The 26,516-nt window shown below is 45.5% G+C and overlaps 1 protein-coding gene across 1 annotated transcript in view; it reads left to right on the forward strand.

Annotated features, from left to right (window-relative positions):
• The window catches only part of clstn2a (calsyntenin 2a), a 405,371-nt gene that overhangs the window by 302,770 nt on the left and 76,085 nt on the right, over positions 1-26,516 (forward strand). Inside the window, exon 9 of the mRNA XM_070884086.1 lies at positions 22,106-22,268. Within this exon, the coding sequence (XP_070740187.1) occupies positions 22,106-22,268 (163 nt within the window). The remainder of the gene's footprint in view (positions 1-22,105; positions 22,269-26,516) is intronic.

Genomic DNA, 26,516 nt, shown 5'->3' on the forward strand with positions numbered 1-26,516 from the left:
CAGACACAATTTCTTCTGGGAGTCCGTATGAAGAAAACAATCTTTGCAAATTGTCTAGTGTTTTGCTTGTAGTTATTTTCTGCACCAGAAACACCTCTACCCACTTCAAATGACTCTCTATGAACAACTGCTGTCCTTCTAGCTCAGCAAAATCTACATGTAACCTTTGCCACATCCTGGGAGGCATTCTTATGAACAAAATATGAATGAATATCTTCCTCGGATACCTGGTTTGGCCATCCATTTGCTATGTAATCATACACCTTTGGCATAACAAGGTCAAGTTTGGTTGCCCTACCAATTTCTTCAGCTGTGACTAGCAGTTCATCAATGCATGAAAAATAGAACACTTCTTCCCTATCGGGTGTAACTTGTGATGGGGAAAGCAATCTAGACATAGCATCAGCATTACTGTGATCAGCTGATCATCTGTATTCAATATCATATGTATATGCTGAAAAAAATCAAATCCCATCTCTGCATTCAGGCTGCAGCTAATGTTGGAACTGGGGACATTGGATGAAGGATTGCTGTCAGGGGCTTATGATCATTAATTTTGGTAAACTTACGAGCAAACAAGTACTTATAAAACTTCTTGACCCCAAAAAACAATGCCAAAGCTTCCCTTTCAATCTGCACATAATTCTGCTCCCTGGTACTGAGAGTGCGTGAAGCAAAAGCAATTGGTCTCTCCTTCCCACTATCTAGTACATGAGAGATCACTGCTCTAACTCAGTACGTAGAGGCATCACACGCTAGCTTGATCTCCTTAGATACGTCATAGTGAACTAACGTGGTACTCTCTACTAACTGGCTTTTACACTCTTTGAATGCTGGTTGCATTCTTTTGACCACTTCCAGGTGACCTGTTCTTTCAACAGCTCATTCAGTGGATGTAACACTTGTAGCCAAAAACAAAGCAGTCATGCAAAGCTCAGTCCTGAAAGTTTCCAAAATGACAGTGAATAGATAGCTTTTTCAAAGCTACAATTTACTCACTGATACCCTCGTCATTTAATTGATTGCGTGTTCCAAAGCGATAACTTTCAGCAATTTCCAGGGGCTCAGGACTGTAGTGCTGTTATCCTTCAGTGGCATGTCCTTTTGCTTGGTGGGAACAAGCAAATTTTTCAGTGTTTCATACAGCTTGGGGCCTGTTTCAGTCAAGAAAGTAGCCAGTTTCCTTTCTAAAGCTGCCCGGTTACGGTTTACATCATTGGGGACTTCGATGACACTATTCGCGATGAACATCTCTCAGCCGTGATGGAACTTACCCAAGCGCCCTATTATTCCCATAGGTGTGGCCATCTGAACTCTGTCAACATCGACAGTTCAGCCATGTGTGATCAAAATTTACCTCGGATTTTTAAACTTTTCTGCAAAACGAAGAACCTCTAACAGTCTCTGCGTCGGTTGGCAGGATTATCCTCCAACAAAAATTTCAGCTAGGGAATCCGAAAATCGCATCCTCATCAACAATCTGTGATATCTTCAGACACAGCTTATACACACAACAGCACAACATGGCTCCCACGTGGAACTGTGCAGAGCACATGGCTTTATTATTATTACATCAGTCGTCCACTAGGTAGCTCTACAACATCATTAACCACAAGTTGTTAGTAATGTTGGTGATGAAGCCAGGCTCAGTCCAGAGCAAGACCATAGGAGTTCTCAAAAGCTCCCTGATGTGCTGCAATTGAACAACTGTCCTGCCTTTAGCTGACGGCACTGCTATCTGTTGTTCTTCTCTTGTTTATTATGCCTTTTGCTCTATATGCTGTGCACAGTCAAGTCTTTCCCTTCTCACTGTTTTTCAAGGGTTGAAGCTGCCTGTCATCCAGCAGTATCTTTTACCAGCTAACTTCATGACTGGCAGTTCTGGAAATGTTAGACTTAGCTGTGGGCTAAATCACATTGTTCCACTTGCTTTACAGCCAAGGACTCATTTGTAGAATGAAGCCTCTGCAGAAGGCTCGATACATTTAGGGCTGGATTTTCTGGTCTTCTGTGCTCCGGGTTTCGCCCCGGAGCGGCGGCAATGGCGGTGGTGTGGGTCTCTGCGCCCTGCAGCGATCCTCGGGTCCAGTTTTGCGGTGGCGCGTAGCAGCACCGCCCAGAAGAGCTGCGCCCGGTGTGCAACGCCCCTGGTTGCGACACCAGTGCGAGTTTGAGCTCCTGCCCGACCCGTCCTCCCGGAGGTGCACCCGCAATGACCGCTTTGGAAATCAAGGCAGTCCAACCATCCCGTCGGCGGATAGGTAGGTAATGGACTCCAAAGGTAAGTGTGATTGTTTTATCTTTTAAATTTTTTAGCGATTTGTGTTGTGGTGGCGTGGGCAATGTTTTGGGAATGTTTTTGTGGGGGCTTTTTTCCCCTCCCCCAGATGTCTCCCGGAGCGCCCCCATCCTGGCTCTTTAGCTCAGGAGTTTCACATCCTTGCGCCAAACGAGGTGTACAAAAACTCCCTTAGCGCCGCACCCCTGGACGCTGGGCCCAGATGCCCAAACTTAACTACTAAAACGCAAACTACTCCCGGCCACTAACTTTCCCGCCCCACCGCCATTATCGCCCTAAAAACATCAAAGCCTAAAATACAGCCCTTAATGTTTTATTGCCTTGCTGGTTATAAAACAAAAAAAAAACTGTTTTGTTTATCGAACAGTTTTACCAATAAGAAGAAAAAAGCTGCAGCCAATAAGCACGATTATTAATAACTTAATCATGTCCTGCCTACACTACAATTGAAATAGTTTTTGGATCAGTTACAGCACTATTTGTAAAATGGTATGAAAAGTACTTGAAAACTGACATATACATGTCAGAGGATGCACTGACACATGCGGAGCATTATACCATATGATATGCAATGTTTTATTTGCTAAGGTGTTTAATTGGAATAAATGTTGGAAATACTCAAGAGGCCAGGCAGCATTTATGGAGAGAGAAGCAGAGTTAACGGGCACGAGTTTTCCGACCGAAGTAGGAGAGAGGCGGGCGACGTCCTAGGCTGTTTGCAGTGGTGCAAACCTTTCAATGATCTCAGTAGATAATGAAAGTTTACTGCAAAGCCACACTCAACCTCATAGAAACATAGAAACATAGAAAATAGGTGCAGGAGTAGGCCATTCGGCCCTTCGAGCCTGCACCGCCGTTCAATAAGATCATGGCTGATCATTCCCTCAGAACCCCTTTCCTGCTTTCTCTCCATACCTCTTGATCTCTTTAGCCGTAAGGGCCATATCTAACTCCCTCTTGAATATATCCAATGAACTGGCATCAACAACTCTCTGCGGTAGGGAATTCCACAGGTTAACAACTCTCTGAGTGAAGAAGTTTCTCCTCATCTCAGTCCAAAATGGCCGACCACTTATCCTAAGATTATGTCCCCTGGTTCTGGACTTCCACAGCATCGGGAACATTCTTCCCGCATCTAACCTGTCCAGTCCCGTCAGAATCTTGTACGTTTCTCCGAGATCCCCTCTCATCCTTCTAAACTCCAGTGAATAAAGGCCCAGTCGATCCAGTCTCTCCTCATATGTCAGTCCTGCCATCCCTAGAATCAGTCTGGTGAACCTTCGCTGCACTCCCTCAATAGCAAAAACGCCCTTCCTCAGATTGGGAGACCAAAACTGAACACAATATTCCAGGTGAGGCCTCACCAATGCCCTGTACAACTGCAGTAAGACCTTCCTGCTCCTTTATTCAAATCCCTTAGCTATGAAGGCCAACATGCCATTTGTCTTCCTCACCGCCTGCTGTACCTGCATGCTAACTTTCGATGACTGATGTACCATGACAACGAGGTCTCGTTGCACATCCCCTTTTCCTAATCTGCCGCCATTCAGATAATATTCTACCTTCGTGTTTTTGCCCCCGAAGTGGATAATCTCACATTTATCCACATTATACTGTATCTGCCATGCATTTGCCCACTCACCTAACCTGTCCAAGTCACCCTGCAGCATCTTAGCATCCTCCTCACAGCTCACACTGCCACCCAGTTTAATGTCATCTGCAAACTTGGAGATATTACACTCAATTCCTTCAACTAAATTGTTAATGTATATTGTAAAGAGCTCGGGTCCCAGCACTGAGCCCTGCGGCACTCCACAGGTCATTGCCTGCTATTCTGAAAAGGAACCGTTTATCCCGACTCCCTGCTTCCTGTCTGCCAACCAGTTCTCTATCCACGCCAGTACATTACCCCCAATACCATGTGCTTTGATTTTGCACACCAATCTCTTGTGCAGGACCTTGTCAAAAGCCTTTTGAAAGTCCAAATACACCACATCCACTGGTTCTCCCTTGCCCACTTTGCGAGTTACATCCTCAAAAAATTCCAGAAGATTTGTCGAGCATGATTTCCCTTTCATAAATCCATGCTGACTTGGACCGATCCTGTCACTGCTTTCCAAATGCACTGCTATTTCATCCTTAATGATTGATTCCAACATTTTCCCCACTACTGATGTCAGGCTAACCGGTCTATAATTACCCATTTTCTTTCACCCTCCTTTTTAAAAAAGTGGTGTTACATTAACTACCCTCCAGTCCATAGGAACTGATTCAGAGTCGATAGACTGTTGGAAAATGATCACCAATCATCCACTATTTCTAGGGCCACTTGCTTTACAATTCTGGGATGCAGACTATCAGGCCCCAGGGATTTATCGGCCTTCAATTCCATCAATTTCCCTAAAACAATTTCCCACCTAATAAGGATATCCTTCAGTTCCTCCTTCTCACTGGACCTACTATCCCCTAGTACATTTGGAAGGTTATTTGTGTCTTCCTTCGTGAAGACAGAACCGAAATATTTGTTCAATTGCTCTGCCATTTCTTTGTTCCCCATTATAAATTCACCTGAATCCGACTGCAAAAGGACCTAAATTTGTCTTCACTAATCTTTGTCTCTTCACATATCTATAGAAGCTTTTGCAGTCAGTTTTTATGTTCCCTGCAAGCTTTCTCTCGTACTCTATTTTCCCCCTCTTAATTAAACCTTTAGTCCTCCTCTGTTGAATTCGAAATTTCTCCCAGTCCTAAGGTTTGTTGCTTTTTCTAGCCAATTTATATGCCCCTTCCTTGGTTTTAACACTATCCTTAATTTCCCTTGTTAGCCACAGTTGAGCCACCTTCCCCATTTTATTTTTACTCCAGACAGGGATGTACAATTGCTGAAGTTCATCCATGTGATCTTTAAGTGTTTGCCATTGCTTATCCACCGTCAACGCTTTAAGTGTCCTTTGCCAGTCTATTCTAGCCAATTCACACCTCATACCATCAAAGTTACCTTTCCTTAAGTTCAGGACCCTAGTTTCTGAATTAACTGTGTCACTCTCCATCTTAATAAAGAATTCTACCATATTATGGTCACTCTTCCCCAAGGTACCTCGCACAACATGATTGCTAATTAGTCCCTTCTCATTACACATCACCAGTCTAGGATGGCCAGCTCTCCAGTTGGTTCCTCGACATATTGGTCGAGAAAACCATCCCTAATACACTCCAGGAAATCCTCCTCCACCGCATTGCTACCAGTTTGCTTAGCCCAATCAATATGTAGACTAAAGTCGCCCATGATAACTGCTGTACCTTTATTGCACACATCCCTTATTTTTTGCTTGATGCTGTCCGCAACCTCACTATTACTGTTTGGTGGTCTGTACACAACTCCCACTAGCGTTTTCTGCCCTTTGGTATTTCGCAGCTCCACCCATACCAATTCCGCATCATCCAGGCTGATGTCCCTCCTTACTATTGCATTAATTTCCTCTTTAACCAGCAACGCCACCCCGACTCCTTTTCCTCTCTGTCTATCCTTCCTAAATGTTGAATACCCCTGGATGTTGAGTTCCCAGCCTTGGTCACCGTGGAGCCATGTCTCCGTGATGCCAATTACATCATATCCGTTAACAGCTATCTGCGCAGTTAATTCGTCTACCTTATTCCGAATACTTCTCGCATTGTGGCACAGAGCCTTCAGGCTTGTCTTTTTAACACACTTTGCCCCTTTAGAATTTTGATGTAATGTGGCCCTTTTTGTTTTTTGCCTTGGGTTTCTCTGCCCTCCACTTTTACTATTCTCCTTTCTATATTTTGCTTCTGCCCCCATTTTATTTCCCTCTTTCTCCCTGCATAGGTTCCCATCCACCTGCCCTATTAGTTTAACTCCTCCCCAACAACACTAGCAAACACTCCCCCAAGGACATTGGTTCCGGTCCTGCCCAGGTGCAGACCGTCCAGTTTGTACTGGTCCCACCTCCCCCAGAACCATTTCCAATGTCCCAGGAATTTGAATCCCTCCCTTCTGCACCACTCCTGAAGCTACATATTCATCTGAGCTATCCTGCAATTCCTACTCTGACTAGCGCGTGGCTGTGCCTACTCATCCTGCTGTGCCATTCATCACATCACACTGCCTTCCCTAACCTACCCCTGCACATCCTTACTCACACCAATTTACCTTGCACCTCCACCCACCCCTCTCTCTCTATCAACATTATCACATCCCCATTTCACTTGCCACCCCTCACTTCCTCATCCTTGTCTAATCATACCAAATAACAACACACAAGGGTAGGCACTTGGGTGTTATCACCAAACTTTCTGCTAATATATTGTCAAACATTGAAATCTTTGTTTTCAATAAGCAAGTGCCAGGCAATGACTATCTCCAACAAGCTAGAGCTTAATCACCGCCCCTTGACATTCAACGGCATTACCATCACCGAAGCCCCCACCATCCATATCCTGGGGGTCACCATTGACCAGAAACTTAATTGGACCAGCCATATAAATACTGTGACAACAAGAGCAAGTCAGAGGCTGGGTATTCTGCAGTGAGTGTCTCACCTCCTGACCCCCCAAAGCCTTTCCACCATCGACAAGGCACATCAGGAGTGTGATGGAATACTCTCCACTTGACTGGATGGGTGCAGCTCCAACAATACTCAAAGAAGCTCGACACCATCCAGGACAAAGCATCCTGCTTGATTGGCACCCCATCCACCACCTTAAACGTTCACTCCCTCCATCACCGATGTACCGTGGCTGCAGTGTGTACCATCTACAAGATGCACTGCAGCAACTCGCCAAGGCTTCTTCGGCAGCACCTCCCAAACCCATGACCTCTACCACCTAGAAGGACAAGGGCAGCAGGTGCATGGGAACACCACCACCTCCACATTCCCCTCCAAGTTACACACCATCCTGACTTGGAAGTATATTGCCGTTCCTTCATCGTCACTAGGTCATAACCTTGGAACTCCCTCCCTAACAGCACTGTAGGAGTAGCTTCACCACACAGACTGCAGCGGTTCAAAAAGCTGGATCACCACCATTTTCTCAAGGGCAATTAGGGATGGGCAATAAATGCTGGACATGCCAGCGACGCCCACGTCCCATGAACGAATAAAAAAGTACTTTGCCTCCTTGGACAGATCTGTGTGCACTTTTGGAAGTGGCTTAGTGAATTTCAGTGAACGGTGAGACACAACGGTAACCGCCCCCCGCCCCAATGGTGATGGTTGTGAAAGGAATAGCTTTTGCGTTGCAGTGATGCTTTATGGTGTTGATGTGAGGTGGTGCCAACCTGGTACATCATGTGGCAGCCAGACTGCACAGCGTCAAGTGAAGTAAATCTGGCCATGGTGAGGTCATCCCTGGTGTTCCAGGCAGCAATGTGGTCGGGTGCTGATGCCTCGTGTCCTGTGCAACATCAGGTCATTGCGCAGAAGGTTGGCGATGATATACCTAGTGAAGTTAGTGGTGGGGCTGTTAGTGGTTGGATTCTGAAGATCAAGGTGAGATTTTATCAAGGGCATCAATGCTGATGGAATAGATGGTAGCTGAAGTTGAAATGACAGAAGCAATCTGTCAATGGTGAGCGAGGTTGCTCTAAGGAGGTGAAACTGGACAGAGAGTTAACTGAAAACACTTCAAAGCTCCATAAAGCTGAAAAGTGTTTTCCAAATCCTGAAGGATCCAGCTTCTAACATTGGAAAGTGAACAGCTGTGAAATGGTACATTTTATACCATGACAAGGGACATACAGGTTAGGAAACAAGGGAGGCTTATGACAGATACTGAGGGCTCAATACTGCAGAAACTCTGAAGGAATATAGAAAGTGGAGGGATGAAAGTAAAAAGGAAATTAGGAAAGGAAAGAGAGAGCATGAAAACATTTTGGCAAGTAAAATCAAGGAAAATCCAAAGATGTTTTATAACTACATTAAGAGCAAGAGGATAATTAAAGAGTAGGGCTATTAGAGACCATAAAGTTAATCTGTGTGTGGAGGCGGAAGGCGTGGGTATGGTTCATAATGAATACTTTGCGTCTGTATTCACAAAAGAGAGGGGCGATGCAGACATTGCAATCAGGGAAGAGGAATGCGAAATATTAGATGAAATTAATATAGTGAGAGAGTAAGCACTAAGGGGTTTAGCAGAATTTAAATCGCCAGGCCTAGATGAAATGTATCCCAGGCTGTTAAGAGAAGCAAAAGAGGAATTAGCAGAGGCTCTGACCATCATTTTCCAATCCTCTCTGGCTACTGGTGTGGTGCCAGAGGACTGGAGTACTGCTAACGTGGTACCTTTGGTTAAAAATGGAGAAAGGGTTAGTCCGAATAATTTTAGGCCAGTCAGCCTAACCTCGGTGGTGGAAAAATTACTGGAAAAAATTCTGAGGTACAGGTTAAATCTTCATTTAGAAAGACACGAATTAATCAAGGACACTCAGCACAGATTTGTTAAGGGAAGATCTTGTCTGACTAATTGATTGAATTTTTTGAGGAGGTAACGAGGAGAGTCGATGAGGGTAGTTTGTTTGATGTGGTGCATATGGATTTTAGCAAGACTTTTGACAAGGTCCCACATGGCAGACTGGTCACAAAAGTAAAAGCCCATGGGATCCAGGGCAAAGTGGCAAGTTGGATCCAAAATTGGCTCAGGCAGGAAACAAAGGGTAATAATGGTCGATGGGTGTTTTTGTGACTAGAAGATTATTTCCAGTAGGGCTCCGCAGGGCTCGGTATCTATCAATGATTGTAGCGGGTATGATTAAGAAGTTTGCAGATGATACTAAAATCGGCTGTGTGGTTGATAATGAAGAAGAAAGATGTAGACTGAAGGAAGATATCAATGAACTGGTCAGGTGGGCAAAACAGTGGCAAATGGAATTCAATCTGGAGAAGTGTGAGGTAATGCATTTAGGGAGGGCTAACAAGGCAAGGGAATACACATTAAATGGTCAGACACTGTGAAATATAGAGGAAAAAAGGGACCTTGGAGTGCACGTCCACAGTACCGTGAAGGTAGCAGGTCAAGTAGATAAGGTGGTTAAGAAGGCATACGGAATGCTTGACTTTATTAGCCGAGGCAAAGAATACAAGAGCAGGGAGGTTGTGCTTGAACTGTATAAAACACTAGTTAGGCCAGAGCTAGAATACTGCGGCAGTTCTAGTCATCACGTTACAGGAAAGATGTAATTGCACTAGAGAGGGTACAGAGGAGATTTACGAGGATGTTGCGTGGACGGTAGAATTTTAGCTATGAGGAAAGATTGGATAGGCTGGCGTTGTTTCCTTTGAAACAAAGGAGGCCTTATTGAAGTGTATAAAATTATGAGGGGCCATGATAGAGTGGATAGGATGGACCTATTTCCCTTAGCAGAGGGGTCAATAACCAGAGTGCATAGATTTAAAGTAATTGGTAGAAAGTTTAGAGGGGATTTGAGGGGAAATTTCTTCACACACAGGATGTTGGGGGTCTGGAACTCACTGCCTGAAAGGGTGGTAGAGGCAGAAACCCTCAGCACATTTAAAGAGTACTTGGATGTGCACTTGAAGTGCTGTAACCTACAGGGCTACGGACCAAGAGCTGGAAAGTGGGATTAGGCTAGATAGTTCTTTGTTGGCCGTCGCGGACACGATGAGCCAAAATGGCCGCCTTCTGTGTTGCAAATTTCTATGATTCCATACCACTTTTGCAGCTGTCAACTTGTCACAGCAATCCAGAGTTGGTGAGAACCCAACATACTTACCTAACGTGATACCCGAGGGACACGTACCTCATTAAACAAAATTGGAAAAATCCTTTGGACCTGGTAAAATGCTGCTTAAATAGCTTTCAGAAGCTTCTGAACTATCTCTATTGCCTGACAAGCTGCTTATTACTGGGTTTGAAAACTACAGTAGAGCTGGCACTTTGGAAATTCACAAGGAGGTTCAGAGTGGACTTCCACCCTGCTGCCAATCACTGCCATTTTGACAGCGGCCCTGACTCCAAACTCTCAGTCGTAGCGCTGGTAAGATTCTGGCCAGTGTTTCAGGTCACTGACCTTTCATCAGAACTGGAAACATTTAGAGATATAACGGGTTTTAAGCAAGTACAGAAGTAGGGAAAGTGGTTGGGCGGTAGGGGGAAGGGCGAGGGAGGGAAAAAACAAAGGGAAGCTCTGTGATCGGATGGAAGGTAGGAGAGATTAAATGGCGAAAGGGATAATGTTGCAAGGCAAAAGGGGATGATAATGGGACAAGAAACAAAGTAGCTGGCCTGCCTCTTTTAAGGCCACAAGATTTAATTGCTGGACAGTTGAAGATCAAAGCTCTTAGGCACACCCTGAGTTCAATTAGAGGGCAGCTTTTACGTAGATTGTCAGCAGCAACACAAATGTCTGACTTCCTTTCTGTCTACTGAGTGTTTTCTGGTCCCACTGCACTTAATCAGCCCAACCCACTTGCGCGACTGCCCACAGATCCCAAAAGCTTTCTTGTTTACCTATCTCTCGTCCTCCTTGGCCTCTTCACCGAGCTGCCGAACCCAAGTTTGTCTGCCAAGTGCTTTCCAGACTCGTGAATTAATCCAACTCCTGTTTGTTGCTGGCAGTGAGCTTTCCTTTACCCAGGTGAAACACACAAATAGCTGTGCAAATCCAGATTGTAAGAACTCATTCTTCAGGCCACACTGAAAGGACATTCCAATGAGCAATATCAGTTGACCGTTGCTCATGTAATAAGAACATAAGAAATAGGAGCAGGAGTCGGCCATACGGCCCCTCGAGCCTGCTTCACCATTCAATAAGATCATGGCTGATCTGATCATGGACTCAGCTCCACTTCCCAGCCCGCTCCCCATAACCCCTTACCCCTTATCGGTTAAGAAACTGTCTATTTCAGTCTTAAATTTATTCAATGTCCCAGCTTCCACAGCTCTCTGTGGCAGCGAATTCCACAGATTTACAACCCCCTGAGAGAAGAAATTTCTCCTCATCTCTGTTTTAAATTGGCGGCCCCTTATTCTAAGATCATGCCCTCTAGTTCTAGTCTCCCCCATTAGTGGAAACATCCTCCCTGCATCCACCTTGTCAAGCCCCCTCATAATCTTATACGTTTTGATACGATCATCTCTCATTTTTCTGAATTCCAATGAGTAGAGGCCCAACCTACTCAACCTTTCCTCATAAGTCAACCCCCTTATCCCCGGAATCAACCTAGTGAACCTTCTCTGAACTGCCTCCAAAGCAAGTATATCCTTTCTTAAATATGGAAATCAAAACTGCATGCAGTATTCCAAGTGTGGCCTCACCCATACCTTATATAGCTGTAGTAAGACTTCCCTGCTTTTATACTCCATCCCCTTTGCAATAAAGGCCAAGATACCATTGGCCTTCCTTATTACTTGCTGTACCTGCATACTATCCTTTTTGTTTCATGCACAAGTACCCCCAGGTCCCGCTGTACTGCGGCACTTTGTAATCTTTCGCCATTTAAATAATAACTTGCTCTTTGATTTTTTTCTACCAAATGCGCATTATGTAAATGAGCATTATGAATTTAAATATTTTCATTATTGTTATGTATGTAACTATGTAATACTTGCCACCAGAGGGCGCAACTGTTGGAGTCCTAATGGTCACCTGCACACACGTGCAGGGCCACTATAAAAGGTTGGCTGCCATATTGTTTCAGCACTCTGGAGTTGTAATAAAGAAGACTAAGGTCACACTAAGTTTAGCTCACAGTACTCAGCCTTGTGGACTTCTTCTATATGCAACAATTGGCGACGAGTAACAGAATACGTACCTTCATGCAACCATGGCTGCCATTGGAATATTAGAGAGATTCGTAGAGGGTGATGATTGGGAAGCCTTCGTCGAGCGTCTTGACCAGTACTTCATGGCCAACGAGCTGGAAGGAGACACTAATGCGGTCATGCACAGGGTGGTTCTCCTCAACGTCTGTGGGCCTAAAATATACGGCCTCATCAAGAATCTGCTCGCACCAACAAAACCAACGGAGAAGGAATATACAGAGTTGTGCACGCTGGTTCGGGACCACCTCAAGCCAAAAGAGAGTATCTTTATGGCCAGATATCGTTTTTACACGCACCATCGCTCCTGGGGTTAGGACATGGCGGATTATGTCACTGACTTGAGACGCCTCGCAGGACCTTGCGATTTTGGAGCTGCATTGGGGCAAATGCTGCGGGACTTTTTCATGCTGGGCATCAGCCACGAGGTCATTTTTCGAAAGCTGCTGGCTGCCGAAATTCTAGACCTGAGCAGGGCCATCAATCGCCCAGGCATGCATGGCCACGGACGATAACACCAAACAGATATCTTCTCAACATCGAAGCTCACTTGCCAGTACTGTGCATAAAATTAAGTCGCTATCAGGCCGAACTGCATATGGCAGGGCCTAAACGTCTGCGGCTGCAAGATCTATGATGACTCAGAGTCCGCCATCGGGGGGTGAATGTAAGTCCATTAGCACTGTGTTGGCACTGCGGGGGTAATCATTGGGCCCATCAATGTCGATTCAAGCACTACATGTACAAAGACTGTGCAACGATGGGGCACCTCCAGCGAATGTGCAAACGTGCTGAGACATACCACGTGGTAGAGGATGATCGATCCGGCGCGGATCATGCAACACAGGAAACTCAACCCGAGGAAGAAGTGTATGGGGTACATACCTTCACCACCAAGAGCCCTCCTTTAATGCTGAAAGTCAAATTAAATGGAGTTCCAGTATCCATGGAGTTGGACACGGGTGCGAGTCAGTCAATAATGAGCCAGAAGGCTTTCGAAAAACTGTGGTGCAATAAAGCACAAAGACCCAAACTGAGCCTGATTAATGCAAAGCTGCATACCTACACCAAGGAGTTCATACCAGTCATTGGAAGTGCGGCAGTGAAGGTATCGTATGATGGAGCTGTGCATGTGGATTGTTCCAGGCAATGGCCCAATGCTGTTCGGCAGAAGCTGGCTAGAAAAGATTAGATGGAACAACATCAATGCACTATCTTCAGTGGATGATGCCTCGTGTGCTCAAGTGCTCAGCAAGTTTCCCTCGCTATTCGAACCAGGCATCGGCAACTTCACAGGTGCCAAGATACAGATCCATCTAGGCCCTGATGCATAGCCCGTCCCTCAAGGCTCAGGCAGTTCCGTACTTGATGAGGGAGAAAGTTGAGATCGAACTGGACAGACTCCAACACGAAGGAATCATATCGCCAGTCGAGTTCAATGAGTGGGCCAGTCCTATTGTTTCGGTGTTGAAAAGCGATGGCACAGTCAGAATCTGCAGAGACGACAAGGTAACAATTAATCGAGTCACACTACTGGACCAGTACCCGCTGCCCAAAGCAGATGACTTGTTCGCAACATTAGCGGGGGAGGGGGGAAAGCCGTTCACCAAGTTGGAACTAATCTCTGCCTAAATGCCAAAGAACTGGCTGAATCTTCGAAAAGACTGACGTGCAGCAACACACACAAAGGGCTGTTTATATACCACAGGTGCCCTTTCGGGATTCGCTCAGCTGCAGCCATTTTCCAGAGAAACATGGAGAGTTTGCTGAAATCTATTCCGCGCACCGTTGTGTTTCAAGACGACATCCTGATCACTGGTCGTGACACCATCGAACATCTACACAACCTGGAAGAGGTTCTAAATCACCAAGACAGAGTGGGACTCAGGCTGAAATGCTCCAAGTGTGTTTTCCTGGCACCAGAAGTCAAATTTTTGGGGAGAAAGATTGCAGCAGACGGCATCAGGCCCACGGACTCAAAGACAGAGGCCATCAAGAATGCACCCAGACCACAGAATGTGACGGAGCTGCGTTCGTTTCTGGGACTCTTCAACTATTTCAGTAACTTTCTACCTGGGTTGAACACGTTGTTAGAGCCTTTGCACATGTTGCTACGTAAGGGTGACGACTGGGTTTGGGGCAAATCTCGAGATACAACCTTTGAGAAGGCCAGGAACCTGCTATGTTGAAATAAGTTAAGTGTACACTATGACCCATGTAAATATTTAGTGCTAACTTGTGACGCCTCATCGTACGGGGTCGGCTGTGTGTTACAACAAGCCAATGTATCGGGCAACCTCCAACCGGTTGCATATGCGTCTAGAAGTCTGCCTTAGGTTGAGAAAGCCTATAGTCTGGTCGAGAAAGAGGCATTATTATGTGTATATGGGGTTAAGAAAATACACCAATACCTATTTGGACTTCGGTTTGAGTTTGAAACTGACCACAAGCCGCTCATTTCACTGAATTCAGAAAGCAAAGGTATAAATACCAATGCTTCGTCCCGCATCCAAAGATGGGCACTAACATTATCCGCTTATGACTATGTTATCTGCCACAGACCAGGCACTGATAACTGTACCGATGCTCTCAGCTGGCTACCATTACCCATCACTGGGGTTGAAATGGCGCAGCCCGCAGACTTGCTACTGGTCATGGATGCTTTTGAGAGCGAGGGGTCACCCATCACAGCCAGGATCCTGTGCTATCATTAGTAAAGAGTTGTGTTCTAAATGGAAACTGGTCGACCGTCCCCAGGGAAATGCAAGATGAAATTAAGCCGTTTCACCGACGCAAAGATGAAATGTCCATCCAGTTGGATTGTCTCTGATGGGGTAATCACGTGGTTTTGCCAAAAAAGGGCAGGGAAACATTTATACACGACCGACACAGTACCCACCCAAGCATTTTCACGATGAAGGCAATTGCCAGGTCGCACGTTTGGTGGCCCATCATTGACTCAGACTTGGAGTCATGCCTGCATCAGTGCAACACTTGCTCGCAACTGAGCAATGCACCAAGGGAGGCTCCACTGAGTCTGTGGTCATGGCCCTCCAAACCACATAGATTTTGCCGGCCCTTTCTAGGAAAGATGTTTTTAGTAGTTGTGGATGCTTATTCCAAATGGATTGAATGCATAATCATGTCATCTAGCACATCCACAGCCACCATTGAAAGCCTCCGAGCAATGTATGCCACCCATGGCTTGCCTGACTTCCTTATCAGCTACAATGGACCGTGTTTCACCAGCTCGGAATTCAACGAGTTTATGACTCGCAATGGCATCAAGCATGTCAGGTCTGCTCCAATTAAGCCTGTGTCCAATGGTCAAGCGGAGCGGGCAGTCCAAACGATCAAGCAGAGCATAAAACGCGTGATGGACGGCTCCCTGCAGACCCGCTTGTCTCGCATTCTGCTCAGTTACCGGACGGGACCCCACTCGCTCACTGGGGTTCCCCCGGCAGAATTGTTAATGAAGAGAGCCCTGAAAACCAGGCTCTCCTTAGTCCACCCGGATCTTAATGATCACATGGAAACCCGGCGACACCGGCAGAACATGTACCACAATCGTGCGGCTGTTTCACGTGACATTGATCTTAACGACCTTGTGTTTGTCCTTAATTACGGTCATGGTCCCAAGTGGGTTGCTGGCACTGTTTTGGCCAAGGAAGGGAATAGAGTGTTTATAATCAAACTATTAAATGGCCAAACATGCAGAAAGCATTTAGATCAGATCAAATTGCGATTTACTGACAAACAGGAATGACTTGAAGAAGACATCACCATCGACGATCTACCAACACACCCAACCAGCAATCAACCTTGCTGTCAATCACGAGAATGAACCCACCATTCCTGACAGTCCAGTCAGACCAGCTGCGGTGCAGTGCAGCAATGGTCTGGCCAATTCACACAAGCCAGGGTTTGAACTTAGACGCTCTATCAGGGAGTGAAGGGCTCCGGATTGCCTCAACTTGTAAATAACTTGTACCGAAGACTTTGGGGGGAATTTGTAAAGTCCTTACTCTACAGCATGAAACCACACGAGGCACATTCTGGGAACAAGGTCACTCTGTGACCTCAACTCTTTATTCACAGGACTCCAAGTGATGACCCTGCGTGGGACCTCCCTTTTTATACCTGTGTGATCAGGTAAGGAGTGTCTCCTACAAGTTCACCCCTTGTGTTCAAGGTGTGCATCTAGGTTGAGTGCACACAGTAATACAGTGGTGTTACATTGAGGTCACATACATGGCATCACCTTCCCCCCCAAAGTCTTATTGGGATCATAGGTTTAGTCTTTCAGGTGGTCTACGCTCCCTCGTGGAGCCCCGCAGTTGGGGCTCTGGTTGTTGGACACTGACGTGAGTGTCTGTCACCTGTGGTGATTCCGGCCTGTCCGGGCTGACCGCAGGGACTGTGCATTCTTCTGAATGTTCTTGTTGCCCATTCACTGGCGGTGTTGTGAACTCCATCTCGTGGTATTCTTCAGGTTCCTCCGTGTCGATGCTGAACCTTTTTTTTACTTGGTCCAGTAGCTTACGGCATATCTGACCATTGTTGAGTTTTAACACGATGACCCTATTCCCCTCTTTGTCAATTACAGTACCCTCAAGCCATTTGGGCCCCATGGCGTGATTGAGGACGAATACAAGATCATTTATTTCTATGCACCACCCCCTTGAATTATGGCCATAGTACTCTTTTTGAGACTTGCGCTTGTCCTCAACTATGTTGGTCAGGACTGGGTGAATGAGGGACAACCGAGTTTTGAGTGTCCGTTTCATTAGTAGCTCTGCGGGCGGGACTCCCGTGAGCGAGTGCAGTCGGGATCTATAAGCCAGCAGGAGACGCGATAGGCGGCATTGTAGGGAGGGTCCTTGAATCCTGAGCATACCTTGCTTAATGATTTGGACCGCACGTTCCGCCTGGCCATTGGAGGCCGGCTTGAACGGCGCAGTTCTGACGTGGTTGATGCCATTGCCCGACATAAACTCTCGGAATTCACAGCTTGTGAAACATGTGCCATTATCACTAACCAGGATGTCCGGCAAGCCATGGGTTGCAAAGATCGCACGGAGGCTTTCCACGGTGGTGAATGATGTGCATGAATTCAGAATGATGCACTCGATCCATTTCGAGTACGCATCTACCACAATAAGGAACATCTTACCCATGAACGGGCTCGCATAGTCAACATGAGTGCGTAACCATGGCCTGGTGGGCCGGGGCCACGGGCTGAGCGGGGCCTCCCTGGGGCATTACCCAGCTGGGCACACGTCGTGCCTCTGCGAACACAGTGTTCCAGGTCTGAATCAATTCCAGGCCACCAAACGTGTGACCGGGCAATGGCCTTCATCAGCACAATGCCTGGGTGCTCGCTGTGGAGTTCCCTGATGAATGCCTCCCTGCCCTTCTGGGGCATAACTACCCGGCTGCTCCATAGTAGGCAGTCGGCTTGGATGGAGAGCTCATCCATCCGTCTGTGGAATGGTCTGACCTCCTCAGGGCATGCTCCGTGTGCGGGCGTCCAATCCCCAGTCAGGACACATTTCTTAATCGGGGATAGGAGGGGATCTCTGTTTGTCCAGATTTTGATCTGGCGGGCGGTGATGGGGGAGCCTGCGCTGTCAAAGGCATCGACAGCCATGACCATCTCGGCGCTTTGCTCCGCTGCCCCCTCAGTGGTGGCCAGTGCAAGCCTGCTGAGCGCGTCAGCGCAATTTTCAGTGCTGGGCCAGTGCCGGATGGAGTAGTCATAGGCAGCAGGCGTGAGAGCCCATCGCTGTATGCGAGCTGATGCGTTGGCATTGATAGCCTTGCTGTCAGATACTGGGATGTTAACCACTTGTGGTCCGTCTCTAACTCAGATTTCCTACCAAAGAGGTACTGATGCATTTTTTTTACACTATAGACACATGCAAGTGCGTCCTTCTCGACCATGACATATCCCCGTTCTGCTTGAGAGAGCGACCTGGAAGCATAAGCCACAGGTTGTAGCTGACCCTCAGCATTGCCCTGCTGCAACATGCACCCAACCCCATAGGACGATGCATCACATGTCAGAACCAATTTTTTCAAAGGGTCCTACAGGGTCAACAACTTATTTGAACAAAGTAGGTTTCGCGCCCGATTTAAAAAAAAAAAAAAAAAAACCCGTTCCTGACAGTCCTCCCAGAACCAATCGCAACCCTTACGCAGGAGCACATGCAGCGGCTCCAACAATGTGCTCAAGTTCGGCAGAAAGTTCCGGAAATAGTTCAGCAGTCCCAGGAATGAACGCAACTCCGATGTGTTGCAGGGCCTGGGTGCTCGGCGAATTGCCTCTGTTTTGGATTCGGTGGGCCGAATCCCATCTGCAGCAACCCTCCTGCCCAGAAACTCGATCTCAGGAGCCAAAAACACACATTTAGATTTCTTGAGTCGCGGGCCTACCCGGTCCAGTCGGCGTAGCACCTCCTCCAGGTTGTGGAGGTGTTCCTCGGTGTCTCGACCCATGATGAGGATGTCGTCCTGGAATACGATCGTTCCAGGAATGGATTTGAGCAGGCTTTCCATGTTCCGTTGAAAAATCGCGGCCGCTGATCGAATGCCAAACAGGCACCTGTTATAAACGAACAGTCCCTTGTGCGTGGTAATGGTGGTCAGTAGTTTAGATTCGTCGGCCAGTTCCTGGGTCATATAGGCTGAGGTGAGGTCTAACTTGGTGAACAGCTTGCCGCCTGCCAGCGTGGCGAAAAGGTCCTCCGCTCTCGGGAGCGGGTATTGATTTTGTGGAGACACCTGATTGATGGTGGCCTTGTAGTCGCCACAGATCCTGACAAAGCCATCCGCTTTTAGGACGGGAACGATGGGGCTCACCCAGTCGCTGAATTCAACAGGCGAGATGATGCCCTCTCTCAACAGCCAGTCCAATTCGCTCTCGATCTTTTCCTGCATTACATATGGCACCGCTCTGGCTTTGTGGTGCACTGGCCTGGCATCCGGGGTGATGTGTATCACTACTTTAGTGCCTTTGAAAGTCCCGACGCCAGGTTGGAATAGTGAATCGAATTGTTGCAGAACTTGTGGGCATGAACTTCGCTCCACCGATGACATTGCGTGAACATCCCCCCATTTCCAGTTCATCTCGGCTAACCAGCTCCTCCCCAACAGTGCGGGACCATTGCCCGGGACAATCCAGAGCAGCAGCCGATTCACTAACCCGTTGTGTGTGACGGCCAACATTGCACTGCCAAGCACCGGAATGATTTCTTTAGTGTAAGTCCGTAATTGTGTCTCAACACGTGCTAATTTGGGTCTACCGGCTTTAAATGGCCACAGCTTTTCAAATTGCTGAGCTCCCATGAGTGACTGGTTGGCCCCAGTGTCCAGCTCCATGCGTACAGGGATACCATTTAACAAAACTTTCATCATCATGGGTGGCGTTTTGGTGTATGAACTGTGAATATTCACCACATAGACCTGCTGAACCTCGGCGTCCATCGATTCGCCCCAAAAGTCATCCTGCCTCAGAGGACCCTCTTCTGTTTCATCCGTCACATATATTAGTCTGGTTGCAGGCTTCCTGCACATTCGAGCTAAATGGCCACTGAGATTGCAGTTCCTGCAGACAAACTGTTGAAATCTGCAAGATCTGGCTGGGTGTTTTTCCCCACACCTCCAGCATGAGTTAAAGTTTCCATTGTTGGGAACAAAGGGACTGTGGCTAGGCATTCCGCGCTGACTGTCCCTTGGACTGCTCTTAAGTACCCTATTAGTGGGTGTCAATTGCCCCATCCCGTGCCGCATTGTTCGCTGTGATGGCGTGAATGTCCGTTCAGCCTGCTATTGTCTCTGTTGAAATCCCACTCTGGGGTCTATTGCTGCCTGGGGGTGTCGAACTGCCCCTACCTGCCTGCGGGGCTCTGAGCTGCATTGCTGATGTTGACTCCCTGATCCCTCGCTGCGTTAGAGGCAGAATTGCACGCGTATATTATTTTCGTCTCTTCCTCCACCGCCATGAAAGTTTGAGCTAGCAACACCGCTGCTTCCAAGGTCAAATCCTTGGTCTCAATTAATTTGCGGAAAATCCCCGCATGACCGATGCCCTCGATAAAGAAGTCCCTTAGCATGTCCCCCTGCAGGCGTTTGTGAACTTAGAGACTGGCCAAACGCCAGACGTCTGCTATGAAGTCCGGTATGCTCTGTCCTTCCTGACGTCGGTGGGTGTAGAATCTGTGTCGGGCCATATGTATGCTACTCGCCAGTTTGAGGTGCTCCCCGATTAATTTGCTAAGTTCTTCAAAGGTTTTGTCCGCTGGCTTTTCAGGTGCGAGTAAGTCCTTCATGAGCGCGTAAGTCTTTGGTCCGCAGCTGGTCAAAAGATGAGCCCTTCGCTTGTCGGCCGCTGCATCCCCCAGCCATTCTTTCATAACGAAGCTTTGCTAAAGCCTCTCGACAAAATCGTCCCAGCCTTCCCCAACACAGTACCATTCCTCTGTCCTACCGGTGGCCATTCTCATGGGTCGTGAATTCCCGTTTCTCGTCGCCAATGCAAAGTCCTTACTCTACAGCATGAAACCACACAAGGCATATCCTGGGAACAAGGTCACTCTGTGACCTTAACTTTTTATTCAAAGGACTCCAAGTGATGACCCTGTGTGGGACCTCCCTTTTTATACCTGTGTGATCAGGTAAGGAGTGTCTTCCACAAGTTCACCCCTTGTGGTCATGGTGTGCATTTAGGTTGAGTGTATACAGTAATACAGTGGTGTTACATTGAGGTCACATACATGACAGAATTGATGTTATGTATGTAACTATGTAATACTTGCCACCAGAGGCGCGACTGTTGGAATCCTAATCGTCACCTGCACAACATGCAGGACCAGTGTAAAAGGTTGGCTGCCATGTTGTTTAGGCACTCTGGAGTTGTAATAAAGAAGACGAAGGTCACACTAAGTTTAGATCTCAGTACACAGCCTCGTGAAGTTCTTCTACACACAACAGTTAAAAAACAATCAGCCTCAGTTTTCTTATGCAAATCTGGCCAATTAAAGCTGAATGTTCTCCATGATGGCTCAGAAATGATGTCCATGATTTTCGACAAATGAAGACTGCAATATATAATTGTTTTTACAATGCTTTGTTACCATCTTTAATATTCCTTTTCCAATGCAAATTAGCCCTGCTGCTAATCACTGGCAATGCATTGAGCTTATTCATGGTACTGTACTAAACTAAATGTTAATGTAGTCATGAATCACAGCTGGCACCTGGATATCATGTATCATGAAGACACTAGGTTTTTATTTGCAGGGGAAGCCCCTGGATTGAGAAATGGAGTAATTATCTTAAATTGTATTCTACGCGTACATAGCAAAGAACCAATTGCTTTGTGTTAAAATAAATTACTGAAAAAGGTAATTTAAATACTTATTTTTCTTTCACTGAATGAATCAAAAAATGGATTTTCAGAGGGCAATCAATTCTGACCTGTTGAATTCTGGTTGCTACATCTACTTTGTGCAGACCCATTTGTTTTATTTTCTCATTTCTTGCAAATATGAATTCCAGATTAAAAAGCAAATCTAAAATATCGTGCATTCAAGCTGTTTGAGGGCATATGAATTCATCTTTAAATAGAGCTGGCATTTCTTTCAAATAGGATTATGATTTAAACAGCTATGGCCTCATTGGGCTTTTATCATGGTAATCAAATTCCAGGCTATCTGCTGGCATTTACCAAGAGCAAGAAAGAATGTGCAAGCTATTAAATTATTTAAATCCTGTAGTAGCAATAATGCACATTGTGTCTCATAATGTCTTAATATAATTTATTTTGAAAGGCTGCTAATAATGCTGTAAAGCACTGAAAAGAAGGATGGTGTTGCATGAGCTCAAATGCAAGTTAAGTAATAGGATTATTAAATTATTTGTTGGTCTCTGGGATCTTGCAAAAAAAGGTGTTCAAAGATACTTGTACTCTTTTAAATTAAGTAAAACTAGAGTCTTTCTCCCCTTCAGATCTGTGACAAGGAATGGCATTATTACGTTGTTAATGTTGAGTTTCCTGTGGTGACATTGTACGTGGATGGAGTGACTTATGACCCATACCTGGTGACAGATGATTGGCCAATCCACCCATCACACATTGACATGCAGCTAACTGTTGGAGCCTGTTGGCAAGGTAAGATCTTCAAATAGTGGGGAAGGCAGGTAAAGGTTGGTTTGATGTTTTGATTTCAGTCCAAGTTAGCAAGAAGTGAATGTGGTCATATTTGTACCAAGCTTAATTCAGCACAGAAACGGTGACAGAAAACTGCCCTACAAAATGATTACGATCACTCCTTGTGAAAAGTCCTGGTCTCGACTCCCTTTCTAGGTTATAATTCACTTTCATGGTGCTACTCTTCATTTATGGCATTTTTATCAAATATATATAGATTAGAACTGATCATGTTAAACAAAGGCTTCCTTCTATAACCTACTCTAACCAAGCTCCTCCAGTTTTGGTGGCTTGATACCCATTGACTGCATACTTCTGTAAAATGCATTGTACTATGAAAATAGCCCCATCACTAATAAGATATAACATTCTGATGTGCCACAAATTACATAACAGTGGCATATGTTAGATCAGCTCCCAGTACTGTCACCTGGTGCTCTGCTTGCGTGGTGAGTCGCCATGTTTAATTTAATTGTTAGAGAAACAAAATACTGCAGATGCTGGAAATCTGAAATAAAAACTGAAAATGCTGGGGCTACTCAGCAGGTCAGGAAGCATCTGTGGAGAGAGAAACAGTTAATGTTTCCGGTTGATAACCTTTCAGCCAAACTTTCATCTTGGTCCCATTATCATCCCATTTTTCCTCACATTATCATCCCTTTTGTCATTTAATTACTCCTGCCCTCTACCCTAGCACAGGCCTTTCCCTGCCCCCCTTTTCCCCAGCTGTGCTATTGCTTAAAGGCTGTTCATCTCTAATATCTTCCCGTTTTGATGAAATAGACCTGAAACATTAGCTCTGTTTCTCTTAAAACATATGTTGCCTGACCTGTTGAAAATTTCCAGAAATTTCAGTTTTTATTTCTGAACTAAATTGTATTTAAGTTAATTGTAACACTCTTAATGCCATCCTCTTTGAGATTAGTTAACTGTATCAGAGAGCAGGGATCAAACCTTTCTGGTGTACTTGACTGAGCACTACACCAGATGTGGCATTTACCAGTGAGCCACCAGGAAATGATTTTCCTGCAATTTTTAATGAGAACAAAAATCCTTGGGAAGAATCATTGGCATTATCCATTCTCTGCAATGACAACCAGCACATTGTTAGTTGAATTCAAGAAATCATTCATTTTATAGTGTATTTGAACCCTGTTGAGTGTGAACAGTAAAGACTAGCATTCAGAAGGAGTGGGACTAACATGCCTCTTAGAATGATTGTTGATCAAATTTCCACTAGCTTCAGTTATTTGTGTGAATATCTGTCAGAAAAATATCAGTTATTGCATAAGATTGCTAGCATTGTTGATATTCAGGTGTTACCACTTGCCCAATGTTGTTTAATTTAGTTTCATCCAATGTATTAACCCATTTTATATAGTTAGTTACTATAGTTTTTAATTAACTTTATAGTGATCAGGGTGTGAATGTGTGATCCTGAAGGGATGCATCTACTGTTGAGAACATTCGAACACTGAGTAAAACCACCTATGTTTAATTTATTAGAACCTTGCCAAAAATCATATTGTTTATATATCTTTTATATGTGTTGGAGGACTGTCCCTTGATCCCATTCTGCTTCATTTATTGGGGATGTTCGGTTGGATGATCTGTAACATCAGTATCCTTGTTTAAGAGGATTTAATAACATATTTAAGCCAGCAGCCAAAGGAGTGACAGGATGCAAATCAAACTACAACCATAGTTGGATTGTTGGCATTTATTTCCAGGCTTATTAAAATTAGAAGATTACATTTTACAAATTGTATGTTGGACTTTTGTGGATGCAAATTGATCGAACGTTTATTACATGCACAAAGAATTCATGTTTACTCATTTACACCTCAACTAATTGGTTGAATGATTAATGTAAATGAAGGAATATGTTGCCATAGTAACAGGTAGTTAATTAGCATAAGTAATTATTTCTAATAGCTGTTGGACTGCAAAGACGCCACTTTTTATGGAAGCATGCAAGATCTGCTGAACTTGTAAGTGATTTTGTGCCAATGCATAGCTTCAGTTCTAGACGCTGATATTACAGAATTGCTATATTTGTTTCACATTGTATAACTAGATGAAATATGTTATGGAGTTTTGGGCAATAATCTAATCAAGGATTTTCTGTTTAATTTCTGGCATTGTTGCAAATTGCCCAGATATTAAACAGGCATACTCTGGCTAATAACAAGCAAAAGCTCACCTATGGGATTGGTCTGAAGTGCTGAACATAAGAACATAAGAAATAGGGGCAGTTGTAGGACACGAGGCCCTTTGAGCTTGCTCCACCATTCAATAATATCATGGCTGGTCTTCTACCTCAACTCCACCTTCCCTCACTATCCCCGTATCACTTAACTCCCTTAGTATCCAATATTGATCTCTGTCTTGAATATGCTGAACAACTAAGCACCCACATTTCTTTGGGTAGAGAATTCCAAAGATTCACAACCCTTGGAGTTAAGCTATATCTCCTCATCTCAGTCCTAAATGGCCGACCTTATTCTGAGACTGTGATCCCGATTCTAGACTCCCCAGCTAGGGGAAACATCCTCCCAGCATTTACCCTGTCAAGCCTTTTAAGAAGCTTTCATGTTTCAATGGGATCACCTCTCATTCTTCTAAACTCGAAGGAATATGGGCCTAGATTACTCAAATCTCTCCTCATAGGATAATCCCCTCATCCCAGGAAGCAGTCTAGTGAACCTTTGTTGCACTCTCTCTAAGGCAAGTATATCATTACTTGGGTAAGGAGACCAAAACCCCTATTTTTCCACAATAAAGATTTCTGGCGCCCACGTACGTTAATCTACGTCTTTTCCACACCCCCCTCCCGTTAGCGCCAAAAAAACCCGGCACTTTCCACAAACTAAAAGTTATTTTTAGTGTCGCGTTACATGAGGCCATTTTGGGGGGTGGAGTTTATAGCGTGTACCGAAAATTCACTGCTGGAAAAAAAAATCACTCACTGCGCATGCGCGGTTTTAAAAAAAATCACTCATCATCATCATAGGCAGTCCCTCGAGTCGAGGATGACTTGCTTCCATGCCAAAAAGTTCACAGGTGTTTCAATGAAGGACCTAATATTTCAGGTCCAAACTACATCTTGAAGGGTGGAAGATGACTATACGTGGATTTTTTTTTTAACGTGTGGTGACTGTTGCTCACCAGCCACCACATGGGCTTGACAGAGCTAGGTCTTGATCCAGTGGCAAGGGTTATCCAAGGCAACTGGAGACCAGCTCTGCTGCATGAACCTAGTGCACACACATATCGCAGCGTGGGCTGGCCCGTGCTGCCCCTGAGCCCTCGCCTCTTCTGGGCCCTGAACTCACGCCTCTCCTTGCCCCCGATCACGCGGTGTCAAAGAGCCAGCACAGGCACCTGCAGCCAGGGATTGCAGCAGGTTGAATGCGTGGAAAAGGCTCTTCTGAAAGTTTATTTTGTAATGTGCCTGGAGTTTGTTAGTCAATGGAAAAGGCTCTTCTTGAAGTTTCATTTTGCCTGGTTTATTTTTACCTGGAGTTATTCAGTCTGGCTTATAGGATCTTCGACCAGGGATTGCAGCAGGCTAGCGCCGATTTCATTAACTTTAGGTAGGTTTTTCTAAAAACGGGCTCTGAGGTCTCTGTGTGCCATTTTTTTTTTTTAAATTGGTGATGGGGAAAATGGCCTAAATGGCAAGAAATGGTGCGGAATCACTTTTCTACGTAAACCAGCGCCAGCCAAAAACTCTAGTGCTGATCGGCGGCAAAACTTTTTTTCAAAATTTAAACTGATCCATTACGCCAAAAAAAACGCTGGCCGCCAAAAAAACAGTGCCCAATGATGGTGAAAATAGGGGCCCAAAACTATACACAGTATACAGTTGTGGTCTCACCAAGGCCCTACATAATTGTGGTAAGACTTCTTTACTCTTATACTCCAATCCTTTTGTAATAAAGATGAACATACCATTTTCTTTCATAGTTGCTTGCTGTACCTGCATGTTAACTTTCCAGGATTTGTGTACAGTGACACCCAGGTCCCTCTGAACATTTCCCAGTCTCACCATTTAAAAAATATTCTGCTTTTCTATTTTTCCGACCAAAGTGCATAACTTCACATTTGTCCACAATGGGCCTGAAATTCCAGCATTCTCGGGTCCGTACGGAGTGCGTACAGACCCGGGAAGGCATTGCAAAAGCCGGTTTTCAGCGTACAATGCGC

This window comes from Pristiophorus japonicus, chromosome 6 (assembly GCF_044704955.1).
Source record: "Pristiophorus japonicus isolate sPriJap1 chromosome 6, sPriJap1.hap1, whole genome shotgun sequence".
NCBI classification, from domain to species: Eukaryota; Metazoa; Chordata; class Chondrichthyes; family Pristiophoridae; genus Pristiophorus; species Pristiophorus japonicus.